The sequence below is a fragment of the Mustela nigripes genome, chromosome 12 (genome assembly GCF_022355385.1).
Source record: "Mustela nigripes isolate SB6536 chromosome 12, MUSNIG.SB6536, whole genome shotgun sequence".
NCBI classification, from domain to species: domain Eukaryota; kingdom Metazoa; phylum Chordata; class Mammalia; order Carnivora; family Mustelidae; genus Mustela; species Mustela nigripes.
The window spans coordinates 64004483-64016716 of record NC_081568.1 but is presented as its reverse complement, the minus strand read 5'-3'; the positions used below and the strand labels follow the sequence as shown (position 1 = coordinate 64016716).

General features: G+C 38.5%; 1 protein-coding gene across 1 annotated transcript in view; it reads right to left on the bottom strand.

The window, feature by feature from the left end:
• The window catches only part of FAF2 (Fas associated factor family member 2), a 64651-nt gene that overhangs the window by 16444 nt on the left and 35973 nt on the right, over positions 1 to 12234 (bottom strand). Inside the window, exon 3 of the mRNA XM_059417409.1 lies at positions 1079 to 1213. Coding sequence (XP_059273392.1) covers positions 1079 to 1213 — 135 coding nt within the window. The remainder of the gene's footprint in view (positions 1 to 1078; positions 1214 to 12234) is intronic.

Sequence of the window (12234 nt, the reverse complement as noted above, 5' to 3'; positions counted from 1 at the left end):
GTATACATTATCTGACTTTCCTAATTAGACTAAAAGAGCAATTTGAAGGGGGAGAACTGGCTCTTTATTCATATCTGGATCACCAACAGCAAAATACCAGATACAATAGAGCACCCTTAAATGCCTGCTGAATTTAAAGGAACCACCATCACCTCCCTGCTACTAGCTATTCAAGACAAATTTCAAACATATGACCAAAGACTCCACAAAGATTCCAAGTACTTCCCCAGAAGTAGCTGAAAATTAAGTAAAATGAAGTAACCAAGAACTAAGTAAACATTCTAACTTAAAAATGAAAGTGAAAGACCTAGGGGTGCCTGGCTCAAGTGGCAGAACATGTACTCTTGATTTCATGATTGTGAGTCTGAGCCCCACACTGGGGAGATTATGTAAAAAAATAAAATCTTGGGGTGCCTGGGTGGCTCAGTGGGTTAAAGCCTCTGCCTTCAGCTCAGGTCATGATCCCAGGGTCCTGGGATTGAGCCCCGCATCGGGCTCTCTGCTCCGTGGAGAGCCTGCTTCCTCCTCTCTCTCTGCCTACTTGTGATCTCTGTCTGTCAAATAAATAAATAAAATGTTAAAAAAAAAAATCTTGGGGCACTTGGGTGGCTCAGTGGGTTAAAGTCTCTGCCTTCAGCTCAGGTCATGATCCCAGATCCTGGGATCGAGCCCTGCATTGGCCTCTCTGCTCAGCAGGGAGCCTGCTTCTGCCTCTTTCTCTGCCTGCCTCTCTGCTTACTTGTGATCTCTCTGTGTCAAATAAATAAAATCTTTAAAAAAAAAAAAAATCTTGGGGAAAAAAGTGGAAGATCTATTTAATATGTAGCAAACATTTTTAGACATGTAAATAAAACTGTGTACTCAAAACAAGGTACAAAAAACTCCTAAAAAAAACTAGCAAAAGGGGGAAAAAAAAAAGGATAGTTATCAATTCATTGAGGAATAAATCAACCAGAGAGCCAGGTCTAGCTAAGGCTCCCATTCTGATTATTTCCTTATTCCTGTCATACAGAGATCAATACAACCTAGTGAATGGACTTATAAAATAAGGGGGAAATTCCAGCTACAAATAACTTGCCCTTGGTTGTGGTCTTGAGACAACATAGCTGTAGATCCTGTGGTCAGCTGTATTAACTTGTAGGGGTCGGGATGGAGGTGGGTTGAAAACACTTGGTACACCTTCTTGCTCATTCAATCGGTCCTGTACAGCAGCCTGAGAAGGAAAAAAGAGCATTAAGAGTTTCAGTGATACTCAATTCAACCCAAAAGAAAAGATGAGGCAACCACTGCTTGGTGTTTCAAAAAGGATTACTTGAGGAGTATACCTTTATAGACATTTAACGCACTATGCTGGGAGTCAGTGTGTGGTGATAGCTCCAGAATTCACAGAAGTCCAAGAAGCTTATCTGGAAGCTCCATTAATGCGGCAAACACAACTGCTTTTATCCAAACGGTATGTGTTATTAAGGGTGGCTGGGATCCAAGGTGCTTCACTGTAGGAAGGAAAGCCATCCACAGAGAATACCTATAGACATGCAATGGAGCAGTCATGATGAGCAGTGTTTGATGGAGGGCTTGGCTTTGGAACAGAGAAACTTAGGTCTGAATCTTAGCTCTATCACTCAGAAGTCGATTGGCTTATGAGCCTCAGTTTCCTCACATGTAAAACAAAAGAATACTATTTTCAGGGTTAATTTGAAAATTTAATAGGATGTCTATATAAGATCCTAATATAATTTTTTAAAGATTTTATTTTTAAGATTTTATTTATTTGAGAGAAAGAGAGTGAGTGAGACAGCCAAGCAGGGGGAGTGGCAGGCAGAGAGAGAGGGAGAAGCAGACTCACTGCTGAGCAAGCAGTCTGACGCAGGGCTCGATCCCAGAACCCTGGGACCATGACCTGAGCCAAAGGTAGATGCTTAACCAACTGAGCCACCCAGGTGCCTCAAGATCCTAATATAATTCTTGATAGAATATTCAATAAAAAAACCTTATTCTCTTTTTTAAATAAAGATTATTTATTTATTAGAGAGACAGCAAGTGCGTGTGAGTGGGGGGAGGGGCAGAGGGAGAGAATCTTAAGCAGACTCCCCACCGAGTGTGGAGCCCCATACAGGACTCAATCTCATGACTCCAAGATCATGATCTGAGCCAGAACCAAGAGTTGGACGTTTAACCAACTGAGCCAGTTTTTGGGTGTCCCTCAAAACTTTACTCTCTTAACTTTGCCCCAGAAAACGAGTATTTGTCACTGTCGTAAAAAATCTGGCCCTACCCAAAGAGAGATCTAGGTTTTTGGTTTTGGATTCTGGGAGATAATCTCTGATAGGAGTGTCTTTGTTACCAGATCTCAGGGCAAAAATGGCCATCCCGGAAAGACCAACCATATGTTTTAGGGTGGGGACTTTGTGTAATGAGTATCAGTTGATCTGGAGACTGAGCTCAATAGTAGGCAACCAATCAATTCAATCATGACCATGTAATGAAGCCCCAGTGAAAACTCTGGACACAGAAGCTGAGATGAGCTTCCTTGGTTGGCAATACTTCATGAATAATGTCATAAATCTTTGATTCCATTAAAGAGGAATATGGAAGCTTTGTGTTTAGAAGTCAAGATTCTGCCCTATATGTCTTTTCCTTTAGCTGATTTTAGTCTGTATTCTTTCCATGTAATAAACTGTCACCCAAGTATAATAGCTTTTAGAGAACTCTTCTCATGAATTATCAAACCTGAGGGTGGTTTTGGGAAATTCCCAAACCTGCAGTTACTGTCAGAAGTGAAGGTGGTGGGGCGCCTGGGTGGCTCAGTGGGTTAAAACCTCTGCCTTCGGCTCGGGTCGTGGTCCCAGGGTCCTGGGATCGAACCCCGCATCGGGCTCTCTGCTCAGCAGGGAGCCTGCTTCCCTTCCTCTCTCTGCCTGCCTCTCTGCCTACTTGTGATCTCTGTCTGTCAAATAAATAAATAAAATCTTTAAAAAAAAAAAAAAAAAGAAGAAGAAGAAGAAGTGAAGGTGGTCTTTTACGAACTTGTGTGTGCTAACCATGATAGTTGGCTTTAAACTTTGTGAGGTGGCTAACTTCATCAGGTAGTTCTCTAAGTTTTCATATTTTTGAGTATTATGGCATAACAATGTGGAAAGAGCATTCTTCAACAAATGATGCTGGGACAACTTACTGACATGCAAAAGAATGAACTTGAACTCCTAAATCACATTATATGCAAAAATTTACTCAAAATACATCAAAGACCTAAAGAGCTGAAATTATACAACTTGTAAAAGAAAAATTAAAATCTTCATGACCTTGTATTAGGCAACTGTTCCTTAGATATGACACTAAAAGCACAAACAAAAAAAGAAAAAAATTAGATACAATGGACTTTTCACCAAAACTGAAAACTTCTGTGCATCAAAGGGAAACTACCAACAGAATCAAAAGACAGCCCACAGAATCAAAGAAAAGATTTACATATATCTTTAAGAGTATGGTATCAAGGGGCGCCTGGGTGGCTCAGTGGTTTGGGCTGCTGCCTTCAGCTCGGGTCATGATCTCAGGGTCCTGGGATCGAGCCCCGCATCGGGCTCCCTGCTCCGCAGGAAGCCTGCTTCCCTCTCTCTCTCTCTCTCTGCCTGCCTCTCTGCCTACTTGTGATCTCTGTCTGTCAAATAAATAAATAAAATCTTTAAAAAAAAAAAAAGAGTGTGGTATCAAGAAAACATTAAAAACTTATGTTTTTAGAACTCATCATCAAAAACATAATAACCCAATTTAAAAGTGGACAAATAGACATTTCTCCACTGATATATAAATAACCAACAAGCACAAAAATGTTCTATATAATTAGCCATCAGAAAAACGCAAATCAACAGCACAAGAAAATATTTCACATCCACAAAAAGACTATAATATAAAAGATTAACAAATGTTAGTAAGGATGTGGAGAAATCGGAACCTTCATACACTACTGCTGGGAATGTAAAATAGTGTAGCCTCTTTGGAAACAGTCTGGCAGTTCTTCAAAAGGTTAAACACAGAGTTGTCACAAGACTCAGCAACTCCACTCCTAGATATACATCCAAGAGAAATGAAATAATCTCCACAAAAATTTGTATACTACTGTTCACTGCAACATTACTGATAATGGAAAAAGTGGAAACACCCAAGCATTTATCAACTGTGGTATATTCATACAAGAGAATGTGATTTGACAATAAAAAGGAATGAAGTATTGATACATATTATGACATACATAAATCTTGAAAACAACATGCTAAGTGAAGTAAGCCAGACATAAATGGACAAATACTGTCTGATGCCACTTATAAGAGGTATTTAGAATAGCCAAATTCTATAGAGACAAAAAATGCAATTATGGTTACCAGAGGCAGGGGAAGAAGATAATGGAAAATAATTGTTCAAATTTAATAGGTACAGAGTTTCAGTGTGGGACTATGAAAAAGTTCTGAAGATGGACAGTATTACCATTATCACAACAATATAATTGTACTTAATGTAACAAAATTGTAAACTTAAAAATTGTTAAAATGGTAAGTTTTTATGTTTATTTTACCACAACACAAAAAAAGGAATGCAGTGCTGATACATGCGAACATGGATGAACCTTGAAAATATCGAGTGAAAGCAGCCAGTCACAAAAGACCATATACAATTCCACTCACATGGAAGTCCAGAAAAGGAAAATCTATAAACAGAAAGTAGGTTAGTAGTTGCTTAGGAACAGGGAGGGATAGAAGTAGGTGGGTAATAGCTAAAGGGTATGGGGTTTTTGGTGTGTGGGGGGTCAGGGTCTCAATATTCTAAAACATTTTTGGGAAAATGTTTTAAAACTGATGGTGGTAATGGCTGCACAACTTTGTGAATATACTAAAATCTGCTGAATTTCACATTTTAAATGGGTGAACCGTTTGGTATGTGAATTACGTATCAATAATAAAGCTGTCATTTAAAACCCACAACTGAAAGCAATTACTGTCAATGATAAATTAGAGCTTCTAGGCAAAAATTAGAATTTTAGAAAACTTGTATTTGCCATTGTAAACTTGGTGATTTCCTAACGCCTTTTAAAAGCTTTTCTGGGGGCGCCTGGGTGGCTCAGTGGGTTAAGCCGCTGCCTTCAGCTCAGGTCATGATCTCAGGGTCCTGGGATCGAGTCCCACATCGGGCTCTCTGCTCGGCAGGGAGCCTGCTTCCTTCTCTCTCTCTCTGCCTGCCTCTCAGTGTACTTGTAATTTCTCTCTGTCAAATAAATAAATAAAATCTTTAAAAAAAAAAAAAAATAAAAAATAAAAGCTTTTCTGATGAGTATGGTGGTGCTATTAACACATGAAATTATAGGGGCGCCTGGGTGGCTCAGTGGGTTAAAGCCTCTGCCTTGAGCTAGGTCATGATCTCAGGGTCCTGGGATCCAGGCCCGCATCGGGCTCTCTGCTCAGCAGGGAGCCTGCTTCCCTCTCTCTCTCTGCCTGCCTCTCTGCCTACTTGTGATCTCTGTCTGTCAAATAAATAAATAAAATCTTAAAAAAATAATAAATATAAATAAATAAAAATAAAAAGGACATTTATGGGGCACCTGGGTGGCTCAGTCAGCTGAGCATCCAACTGTTGATTTCAATTGGGTTCATGATCTCAGGGTTGTGGGATCAAGCTCCAAAAGAGGTCGACGCTCAGTGTGGAGTCGTCTTGTCCCTCCCCCTCTGCTCCTTACCCTAGCTAACATATGCACTCTCGCTCTAAAATAAATAAATAAACCTTAAAAAAAAAAATCATTCATAAGAACTAAACAACAACAACAAGTGCAAGAAAGATCAATAGATTTCAATGTAAAAGAGTGGAAAGTTCCTTCATATGGTTTCAAATTCCATATCACAGCTAATAAGAAACTGCCATGTATCAGAGAACAACCATGGTTATATGGAAAGGTTACTGAAGTATTTTTCTCATTTTCAACTATAATTGGGTGAAACTAGATTTTCTTCACATACTTCAACTAAAGCGATGTATCAAAACAGATTAAAGGTAACACAGATGAAAATCCAGATTTTTTTCTCTATTAAGCTAGACATTTAAGAGATTTGCAAAAATTTATGTTAACATGTAATGGATTTATTTTTAAGATGAGCTAAAAATTTTTTTGGTTTTAATTTGTAATACAGTAATAAGTATCAATTGATAAAAGCCAGTATAAACAAGCTCTATGGAGGTTCTCAAATTCTTAAGTGTAAACAGTGGCATGAAAAAGTTCAAGAACCTCTGGATTATTTGGGGGAAATATATACATAAACTTTTAGATAGGCATAAAAATATCTGGAAACATTTAAAAATGTTAATATTATTTTATTAGGGGTTTAGGATTAAAAGATTGTAATAGAAATGTGATCTGAATGGGATTTTTTTCATATTTCATTTTAGGCTTTAAACTTTTTAAAGCCAGGATTATTTTAATGTATTTCATGTGTTATTTTTATGAGTTACTAAAATAGATTAAGGTGAAAAAAACTGTAAAGATGGCATAATCCCACTAGTGTAGCAAGAAAATTATATTTCAATCTACAGTCATATAAATAAATATAAAAAGTCCAAAAGGACATACACTAAAACTTAATGCCAGTAGTAGAATTAAGGGAGAGGGTTTTCTTCTTTATGCTTTTCGGAATTCTTTATCTGTGTGGGTATGCACATGTACACAGGTATTTTGCAACAAGCTTTTAATATTATAATAAGTCATTTCCTATTAAAGGATGGTCAACATTATGCCAGGTAATTAAAAAATCAATAAAGAAAAGCAGGCACAACAATATTAATATATCAAGGTAGAATTTAAAGCAAAAAGTATCATCTGATAATAAGAGATATTACAAGAAAGCTCTAACAGGCACTTGTTTTTCTGTGTCAAATATTCAAACTGTAAAATTAGAAAAGTGTCTCCCTAAGAATAAAGCATAGTATTTTTTTTTTTAAGATTTTATTTATTGGGCGCCTGGGTGGCTCAGTGGCTTAAGCCGCTGCCTTCGGCTCAGGTCATGATCTCGGGGTCCCGGGATCGAGTCCCGCATGGGGCTCTCTGCTCAGCAGGGAACCTGCTTCCTCCTCTCTCTCTCTCTCTGCCTGCCTCTCGGCCTACTTGTGATCTCTGTCTGTCAAATAAATAAATAAAATCTTAAAAAAAAAAAAAGATTTTATTTATTTATTGGACACAGAGAGAGAGAGATCCCAAGTAGGAGAGAGGCAGGCAGAGAGAGAGGAGGAAGCAGGCTCCCCACTGAGCAGAGAGCCGGATGCGGGCCTCGACCCCGGACCCTGACACCATGCAGAGGCTTAACCTACTGAGCCACCCAGGAGCCCTAAAACATAAAATTTATTAATATAGTTTATCTGCACCATGGCCTGCCTTTCCACAGCATGTACTAAAGATTAGAATTTCTTTGACATATTTGTTATTAACACTGGAAAAATATATACATATATTATCAGTACACTAAGCCGAGTTACATATATATGAAGGTCTGGAAGAACATACACTAAAACATCAAATATGGTTATCTTAAATGTGATTACCAAGAACTTTTACTTTATTTATTTATTTTTAAGATTTTATTAATTTGAGAGAGAGAAAGCACCAGAGGGGAGGAACAGAGGGAGAGGGAAAAGCAGACTCCCTGATGAGCAGGGAGCCTACCATGGGGCTCAATCCCAGGACCCTGAGATCATAACCTGAGCTGAAAGCAGATGCTTAACCAACCAACTGAGCCATCTAGGGCCCCTAAGCAAATAGTCTTAAATTGCAACAGTTAAATTAGATGTCATTGGACACTGCCTAGTTTTTTTTAAAAAAAATCTTTTTTAGAGAGCGTGAACACATGACTGGGAGCAGGCAGAGGCAGACTCTCAAGCAGGCTCCAGGCCCAGGGTGGGGCTCAATCCCACACCCCAAGATAATGACCTGAGTCGAAATCACAGCCTGATGCTCTACCAACTGAGCCACTCAGGCACCCCAAGAACTTTCACTTTAAACTTTATCAACTCTGTATCTTAAATTTGGGGTAGACATGTACTGTTTTTGTAATTAGAAAAAAAGACATCACCAGTGAGAAACAAATCCAATGTGGAGCTCAATCCCAGAACCCCAAGATCATGACCTGAGCCAAAACTAAGAGCTGGATGCTAAACGGACGTACCACTCAGGCGCCTCAGGAAACAGCAGATTTTAATTATACAGTTAAATAAGCTTGATTGAATACAGACACCAAATCTTTATCCAACAAAAAACACATTCCTTGATAACCACCTAGTTGTCAACAGTGATTACTTCTTAAAAAAGAAGGAAAAGAAAGGAGGTGCGGGTGTTGGAGAGGAATGACATGCAAGCAACTTACATGGGGTGTGATTTTACCCATATGTGTTTATTTTACTAGTTTTTCATTTATATTTTTATATACACATTTTTTTCTTTTCAAATTTTTATTTTAATTCCAGTTAGTTACTATACAGTGCAATATTAGTTTCAGGAATAGAATTCAGTGATTCAGCACTTACATGTAACACCCAATGCTCATCACAAATGCCCTCCCTTAATGCCCTTCACCCATCTAGATCATCCCCCACCCACCTCCCTCTAGCAACCCTCAGTTTGTTTTCAGCCATTAAGAGTCTCGTATGGATTGTTTCCCTCTCTCTAATTTTGCCCCTTCCACATGTTCATCCGTTTTTTTCCTTAAATTCCACATGTGAGTGAAATCATATGATATCTATCATTCTCTGACTTACTTTGCTTAACGTAAAATATTCTAGTCTCATCCACATCATTGCTAATGGCAAGATTTCATTCCTTTTGTTGGCTGAGCAATATTCCACTGTGTGTGTGTCTCTGTGTGTGTGTGTGTGTGTGTACACACACACACATACATCTTCTTTATCCATTCATCAGCTGATGGCCATTTGGGCTACTGTTGATAATTCTGCCATATATATACAATGCTGCTATAAACACTGGGGTGCATGTACTCCATGGAATCTGTATTTTTTTTTAAGATTATTTATTTATTTATTTGACAGGCAGAGATTACAAGTAGGCAGAGAGGCAGGCAGAGAGAGAGGAGGAAGCAGGCTCCCCACTGAGCAGAGAGCCTGACGTGGGGCTCGATCCCAGGACCCTGGGATCATGACCCGAGCCGAAGGCAGAGGCTTCAACCCAATGAGCCACCCAGGCGCCCTGGAATCTGTATTTTTGTATCCTTCAGGTAAATACCTAATAGTGTAACTGCTAAATTGCAGGGTAGTTCTACTTTTAACTTTATGAGGACTCTCCATGATTTTCCACAGTGGCTGCACCACTTTGCATTCCCATCCAACAGTGCAACAGGGTTCCTCTTTCTCTGTATGCCCACCAACACCTGTTCTTTCTTGTTGTTCATTTTAGCCCTTCTGACAGGTGTGATGTGGTATCTCATCGTGGTTTTGACTTGATGAATGATGTTGAGCATCTTTTCATGTGTCTGTTAGCCATCTGGATGTCTTCTGTCCATTTCTTAAGTGGATTATTTGGTTTCTGAGTGCTAAGTTTGACAAATTCTTTATAGATTTTGGGTACTGACCCTTTATCAGATACACTGTTTGCAAATATCTTCTCCTATTCCTTTTAGTTTTGTTGATAGTTTTATCCATATTTGTTTTAAAAAAGTTTAAAACAAGGATTGCAAAATGCCTGGGTATCAGGAGCTGGATGGTAGGTACATGGCTTTTCACCTTATCTCTACATTTTTCTCTAAATTTAAAGTATTAAGTTAAAAATATATCTTAGTGCACCTGGGTGGCTCAGTTGGTTAAATGTCTGCCTTTGGCTCAGGTCAAGAACTCAGGGTCCTGGGATGGAGTCCCATGTTGGGCTCCCTGGTCAGCAGGGAGTCTGCTTCTCCCTCTCCCTCTGACCTTCCCCTTTCCCCTCTCCCTCTGCTCTTCCTCTGTCTCTAACTTTCTCTTTCCCAAATAAAAAAAATCTTTAAAAAAATTTTTTAAAAACTTAAAAATACACCTCATAATGTTAATGGAACATTATTAAGCCACAAGGACCTCAATACATGTCTATATGAAATAAAATGAAAGATTAATATGAAAAGGATAAACAAAAAACAAAAAAACAAGCTACTAAAAATTCCAAATATGTTCCTAAATAACTTCTGGGTCAAAGAAAAAAATCTAAACTTTAAAAGGCTATTTTCAGAAGAAAATTCATAGCCTTAAATGCAAGAAAGAACATAAATAAACCAAGCTATAAAAATCAAATCAAGATGCTAAGTAAAAGAATATAAATATACAAAAATGTGTAGATTTCTTTTTTCTTTTTAAAAAAGATTTTATTATTTGAGAGAGAGAGTGTGTGAATAGCTAGGGAGAGTGGCAGAGAGAGAGGGAGAAGCAGGCTCCCCACTGAGCAGGGAGCCAGATCTGGGGCTCAATCCAAGGACCCTGGAATCAGGATCTGAGCAGAAGGCAGATGCATAACTGACTGAGCCACATAGGCACTCCAGATTTTTCTTAAATAAAAAAACAAAAACAAAACAAACAAAACCAGAAAGAACTGATAAATACAAAAGCTTTTTATAAACCAAACAAATAATAAAATAAACCAATCTCCACCAAGTCTCCTTTTTTAAAAAGGAAAACAATAAAAACAATGAGGGTTTCCTGGGTGGCTCAGGTCTCTGCTCTCTGCTCAGGTCATGATATTGGTGTCCTGGGATCAAGGCCAGCACTGGGCTCTCTGCTCAGTGGGGAGTTTGCTTCACTCTCTCCTTTTGCCCACCTGTTTGTGCTCAAGAGCTCTCTCTTACTCTCTCTCAAATAAATAAAAAAATAAACAAATGAAATCTTAAACAAACAAACAAACAAACAAAAAACAATGGGGTGACTCAGTCGGTTAACCGTCTGCCTTCAGCTCAGGTCATGATCCCAGGGTCAAGTCCTGCATCAGGCTCCTTGCTCAGAGGGGAGTCTGCTTCTCCTTCTCCCTCTGTCTGCCACTCCCCCTGCTTGTGTGCGCATGCACACGCGCTCTCTCCCTCTCTGACAAAAAGAAAAAAAAAAAAAAAAGAACCAACAATGAGAAGAGGGGCGCACAGAACAAAGAGAGAGAAAAGATATGCTACTTTGTACAGCCTAAGCTAAAAAAAAAAAATTTGAAAATCTCTAAGAAAAAAGCATCTCCTAAGTAAGCTTATGAAGAAAGATGTAGCAACCTCACACCAGTCAGAATGGCTAAAATTAACAAGTCAGGAAATGATAGATGTTGGCGAGAGAACATGCAGAGAAAGGGGAATCCTCTTATTCTGTTGTGGGAATGCAAGCTGGTGCAGCTACTCTGGAAAATAGTATAGAGTTGAAAGTTGAAAATAGAGCTGCCTTTATGATCCTATAACTGCACGACTGGGTATTTACCCCAAAGACACAAATGTAGTGATCTGAAGGGGTACCTGCACCCCAATGTTTATAGCAACAATGTCCACAACAGCTGAACTACAAAAAGAGGCCAGATATCCATCAACAGATGAATGGATAAAGAAGTAGCATATGTATGTGTGTGTGTATATATATATAATTCATATATTTTATATATATATAATGGAATACTACTTAGCCATCAAAAAATACAAAATCTTGCCTTTTGTAATGATGAGGATGGAAGTAGAGGGTATTATGCTAAGCAAAATAAGTCAATCAGAGAAATACGATTTCACTCATACGTGGAATTTACGAAAAAAAACAGTGACTTATAGGGGAAGAGAGGGAAAAATAAAAAGACAAAATCAGAGAGGGAGACAAACCATAAGAGACTCAATCATAGGAAACAAACTGAGGATTGCTGGAAGGGAGGAAAGCAGGAGGATGGGTTAACTGCAGGATGGACATGAAGGAGGGCGCATGACATCATGAGCCCTGGTATTACATAAGGCTAATGAATCACTGATCTCTACCTCTGAAATCAATAATACTTTATGCGTTAATTAACTGAATTTAAATAAACTAAAAAAAAAAGAAAGATGTAGCAAAGAAATTATGGATGGGGAAAACATGAAAAAGTTAATAGAGAACTGACAGAAACAAATTTTGAAGTACTTTCTTTCAAATCTATGCTATGTACCATTCCTGATTCATCTTATCAAGACAGTCATCTTACAAAGTCAGCACGTACTTGAAATAAAAATTTTAACAAGGAAATAG